General features: G+C 37.9%; 1 protein-coding gene across 1 annotated transcript in view; it reads right to left on the bottom strand.

Moving 5' to 3' along the window:
- Positions 1-6,000, bottom strand: part of Fgd6 (FYVE, RhoGEF and PH domain containing 6) — a 107,805-nt gene that overhangs the window by 35,441 nt on the left and 66,364 nt on the right. The window contains exon 8 of the mRNA XM_013018911.1: positions 433-488. Within this exon, the coding sequence (XP_012874365.1) occupies positions 433-488 (56 nt within the window). The remainder of the gene's footprint in view (positions 1-432; positions 489-6,000) is intronic.

Below are 6,000 nucleotides of genomic sequence, written 5' to 3' on the forward strand. Positions count from 1 at the left end.
TTTAATATAATATAAATATTTTGAACAAGATCAAAGAAACAACTTAATCCACAATGAATCAAAGTTCAAAGAAATGTTTTTCTCTCTAATATAAAAGTGGAAAAGATTTTTCAGAAGAATTTTTAAATTACATTTTTATTGTATTTTTTCCATTATGATCCTCATGGATTCAATGTGTTTCAACTCTCTGGTAATAATTTTCCACAAATAAAAAGTTTTTATTGAGAAAAAATATATATATACAACATACAAGAAATAAAAAGAATCTAAAAGGATCTACGGTAGTCATCTTTAGATAGTAGAAGGGGAAAAGAAATTTGGCTTTTTAAAATTATTATATATTTTCTATGTGCAAAGATTCCTTCAAAGAAAAAGTTGATCCTTACAATAATAATAAATCACCAGAATATTTCCCTCAAAATAAATGCATACCTGCTGTGACTACACCGTGCATTAAAGTCTGCCTCCTCCTTAAGTGGGTGCACAATCTAGGTAAGAAGACATGACATAGTCTTGCGGAATAATTAAACAACTGTGAGACTCAATCATAAAACAAGCAGCCACATCAGTTCAGTTTTTAAGAACTGAAGCATTGCCAGGCACTGGTGGCTCATGCCTTTAATCCTAGCTGCTAAGGAGACTGAGATCTGAGGATCATGGTTCAAAGCCAGCTGAGGCAGGAAAATCCATGACACTCTTATCTCCAATAAACCACCAGAAAACTGGAAGTGGCACTGTGGCCCAAATAGTAGAGCGCTCGCCTTGAGCGAGCTGAGGGACAGTGCCCAGGTCCAGAGTTCAAGCCTCATGACAAAACAAAATAAAACAAAACCCTGAAGTTCAAAGGGAGTCCAAGTAATTGGGTACACCTTCAGAGAACCCTCAGAGGTCACTGCCATGCTGTCTTAGTAGTTAAGTGTCCAGCTCAGGGCTGGCTGATATTAAAACATGTTAAGCAAATGAAATTAAGGAGAGAACTTGCAGGAAATATTTCAGGAGACAAATCTACAACAACTGGAACAAAGGAAAATAAGGTTCAGATAATGCTGGGTTATAACAATGCAATCTCTATATTATCAATAAGTACATTTTCAACTTTTCTAATAAGGAAAATGAAAGTGTATATTTGGCACAGCAATGAAGCAATAATATGCTAGGCTACATGGGTATGTGATAGAAGGTGGCAGTGGCATAATCATAGTATGGAAGATATGCTGCAATTTAGCATAGGCTAGAATAGGCCTGACCAGGATTATCATGGGGATATGGGAAAAGCAGGAACCAGAGGTTACAATAAAAGCTTGGTAGATCCTACCAAGGAGGAAAGGGAAGTATTTCAGTCTTTTCCACAACTTTGTGCTTGGGTAACTGCAAAAACACTTTTACTCTTAAATGTTCTTTAGTGATCCATCCATACAGCAAACATTCATTGGTACTACTACATGAGGACTGTTAATCTTACAAAGAGGTACATTTTCCTAAACTGTGTGTGTGTGTGTGTGTGTGTGTGTGTGTGTGTGTGTGTGTGTGTGTATGTGTGTGTGTGTTTGTATGTGTGTGTCCTGGGGCTGAAACTCTGGGCCTGGGGGCTATCCCTAAGCTTTTGTGTGCAAGGCTAGCATTCTACCACTTGACCTACAGCTCGGCTTCTGGTTTTTTGGTGATTAAATGAAGAGTCTCACAGACTTTCCTGCCTAGGTCAGCTTTGAACAGCAATCCTCATGTCTTAGACTTCTGAATAGCTAGGATTACAGGTATAAGCCCCCAGTGCCTCACTCGCTAAGCCTTTTTTTTATTGAGTCCCTAACACTGATCTATACCAGAAATTAGGATAGGATGATAAAGTCAGTTTAAATCCTAAAAAGATGAGAGAGGAGGAAAAAAGCAAGGGCACCAAACAAATGCTACTCCTATAGCAGTGTCTTATCTTCTTCCTTCAGGCTGCTCATGATTTCCATTTCTCTCAAGTTCAGATAACATCTGAGTCCCAAACAAACTTAATAACCTAGTTTGATGTTCTAAGTACCAACACAAAAGTAAAAATTACAAGGTTTCAGTGATATCACTTACTTTATTGCTTTAGAACATTTCATTACACAACTGCATACAGTTAGATCCTAGATTTGGAGATCCCATTCTGAGTTGACATTTAAAAAATACTGCCAAGAATTTATTTATTTTATGGTGCTGGAATCCATTTTTAGCCTTTACATACTAGGCAAGTACTACATCACTAGTTTTCTCCTAGCTCCATCTGCCAAGGACACTTGGAATATTTTTGTTGTTGTTTTGGTTTGGCTTTTTAAAACTACAACAATAGAAAAAGAAAAGATCTCAATGGAATACCCTGTAAAAAATACACTGCAAAAAAAAAAAAAAAAGATAGTTGGTTAAACAGTAGCAAAGATTGCAGTACCTGGGGATTTCCACTTAACCTTTCCCTAAAATCATTCCAAAAGAAACTATGTGATCTTATCAAAGTCCTTCATCCATGTATTTCTCAATCTTCCCCTCCCAAGAAACCAAATCTACTTACACTGAATCAAGAAGGATTCCATTTCCTTCTCTACCTAAAACTCACAATAAATCAACATCAGCAGTTGCCTCAAAGACTCACTCTTCCTTTCTGCTCCAGTACATTTTGTGTAATTGGAATTACTACAAATCCCAACATAGAAATAAAAGTACTTACGTCACACAGCAGTTGGGAAGATTAAACCATTTCAGCTTGTTTATTCAATGATAAATAACCCAGTTAATATTTATATAGATGCAAACTTCAGACTTAATTTCCAACTTGTAAAAATCTAAAGTCTTAGTCAAGGAACTTAGGCAGCAGCATAGAAATAACCTTACAAAGTAGGGAGCAATCAGACCATCATAAAGTGTATATTGGAAAATGAGTTTTAAGTAACAAGCCCTTGGTATTCACCTCCATATGTCCTTAGGATCATAGGACATTAGGTGCCTTGAAGAATACTATCTGTGTAGCTTTGGGCAAGACATTTCATTTTCCACATATGTTTCCCCTTTTAGAAAAAGATAATTGTCTCCAAGGCACTGATAGTAATAAAGGTCACAAGAATGACAGAAATCAGAGATGGCTTCAAAGAGAATGAAGGACTGCAGACCAGACTCAGAGGAAGTGAAGAGTTTGAATCAATGTTAGAAAAGCACAGGATAAAGAATATCACCTATGCTATCTCCTTAATTTTAGTACTTACTTTGGGGGCTTGAAAAGCTGTTCATCAAGCTTAGTCCCTCAAGGAATCAGTAACTGCTGAGGACCTACTTTGTACTGTATATCACTCAAAGAATGGATAGCATTTTCTACTTCAAGAAACAGGGAAAAGTGGTTTAAGATTAAGACAGATCAAAACTAAAAATATCGGGGAAAAAACAAATTGTTTTAATTGGGATACAGGTGGACCCATTGCAACAATGAGATGTACAAGATGTTACATCGAAAAATGAACTTTACAACTTTGGCAGGGGGAGGGGAGAGAGATGGGAGGTCAGGGATGGTAAGGGGAAACAAAGGAGGTGGCAACAATGCTTGATAAGAAATGTATACATTACCTTGCTCACGTAATTGTAACCCCACTGTACGGTATTTTCACAATAAAAAACTTATTAATTTTTAAAAAAAAACACTAAAAATAATCAAGTCTCAAAAATGAAATAGAGCCGGCACTGGTGGCTCATGCCTGTAAAGCTACTCAGGAGGTCAAGGTCTGAGGATTGTGGTTCAAAGCTAGCCCAGGCTTTGAAAAGTCTGTGAGACTCATACCTCCAATTAACCACCAAAAAACTGGCAGTGGCACTGTGGCTCAAAGTGGTAGAGCACTAGCCTTGAGCAAAAAAAGCTCAGGGACAGAGCTCAGGACCTGAATTCTAAGGCCCACAGCCAGAAACACACACACACACACACACAATTCTAAGGCCCACAGCCAGAAACACACACACACACACACACACACACACACACACACACACACACACACAAAATTTTTAGATCTGGGAACCAGTGTCTCAGACCTATAATCCTACCTGCTTAGGAGGCTGAGATCTGAACATCCCAACTAGCCTAGGTAAGAAAGTCCATGATATTCTTACCTCCAATTAACTACCAAAAAAAGCTGGAAGTGGAGTTGTGCTCATGTGATAAAGCACTAGCCTTAAATACAAAAACTGAAGGACAGTACCCAGGCACTGAGAGTTCAAGACCCAGCACCAGAAAAAAAAAATTAACTTGCTTTTGCCATTTCACCATTTCTCCACTAAAACCAAATTTAACATGCTACCAGAATTAAACATGGGTAAGCTTTTTGACTATGTAGATCAACCCATTGTGTGGGAAAAAATGTTTTTACATTAAATTTTCAAAATCCTAACCCTAGCTGTCTTTTGCTACAGAAAACAGTACTTGTTTGACAGCTGTGGAAATATCCTACACTTTTCAACAGTGGTTTATGATAGAGCAATGGATTTATCTAACAAAAGCACAACATGTGTATCAGTACTTCCTTCTGTCCTGTGTATTCCAAAGCTCAGCCAAAAGCAGAGAAAATAAAGTACAGATGGTCAGGATATCCTAAACTGCTTGGTTTGCTTTATGTCATTCCAGAGAGAAAAGCTATTCACAGTTAGAAATTAAAATTAAGCACTGACACATCTTGGGTGGTAGGTTCTGAGTCTGAAAGGTAAACCTTCCCCATCCTAGTCTCTAGGCACTAGGGAAGTTGGGAAGGCCTGAAGCCTCTGTGTAAAGGAAAATAGGAAGGAAGGAAGAGGTATGCCAGCGGCTCACTCCTGTAATCCTACTCAGGAGGCTGAGATCTGAGGATCATGGTTCAAAGCTAGCATAAGCAGGAAGGTCTTTAAGACTCCTATCTCCGGAAATGTATTCAATACCTTACGTAGCTGTAGCCCCTCTGTATAGTATCTTTACAATAAAATCTATTTTAAAAAAAGAACAAAAAAAGAATTTTTGTTGTAAAGGTGATGTACAGAAAGGCTGCAGTTACCTAAGTCAGGTAATACATACAATTATTTTTCAACAGTGTCATCCTCTCCCTCATTTTCTCCCAGTTTTTCCCCTCCAGACTTTTACCCACCCGGCCCCCTGCAAGTGGTATAGTTCACTTCCAACATAGTGGCTAATGAGTATCACTGCTGTTTATTGGTCTTTGGAATCATTGTTTTGGTTAAATGATTAGATGAGGTCTAATAACAATCATTATCTTAGAGACTTTTTCTGATGTTTTTCTCTGTATATTTTCACATTACCCTGCAAAAATTGTATTATTTATTCTAAGCAGAAGTGTCTATACTGAGTAAATTTCTTATTAAGTCTGCTGACTTAAATGTTAATGCAGTCTAAACATATCATCACAGAAAAAAAACTATTTGAATAATAAAAAAAAATCTGGAAAAGAAAAAAAAAAGACTTTTATCCCCAACTAACCACCAAAAGAGCCAGAAGTAGAGCTGTGGCTCAAGTGGTAGAGCACTAGCCTTGAGCACAAAAGCTTAGAGACAGCACCCAGACCCTTAATTCAAGGCCTAGGACCAGGACAAAAATAGCAGGGGATGGGGAGTAGATATGGGGAGATCATGATTTCTCAGGATTCACCTGCTGCTACCTTTTCTACCACTCAATGAAGCAAATAGGCATGACTTTTCATTGTTGTTTCTGGTTGTGGGGCTTGAACTCAGGGCCTGGGCACTGTCCCTGAGCTTTTTTGCTCAAGGCTAAGGATTTATCACTTTAAATCATAATACCATTTCTTCTTTTTAATTTGAAAATGCCTTTTTTTTTTTTTGGTAATAACTCAAGGTCCCCTGTTTGGTAGGCAATGTATGACCACAATCCTTTTGCTTTAGCTTTTTTTTTTTTCTTTCTGTTTGAGGTGGGACTGACATTTCCTAAGCCTTCTGAGTAGCTTAAATCACAAGATACACCACCATGTCTAGGTTACTGATTGGGATGGCGGGGGG

Source organism: Dipodomys ordii, unplaced genomic scaffold, assembly GCF_000151885.1.
Source record: "Dipodomys ordii isolate 6190 unplaced genomic scaffold, Dord_2.0 Scaffold3, whole genome shotgun sequence".
NCBI classification, from domain to species: domain Eukaryota; kingdom Metazoa; phylum Chordata; class Mammalia; order Rodentia; family Heteromyidae; genus Dipodomys; species Dipodomys ordii.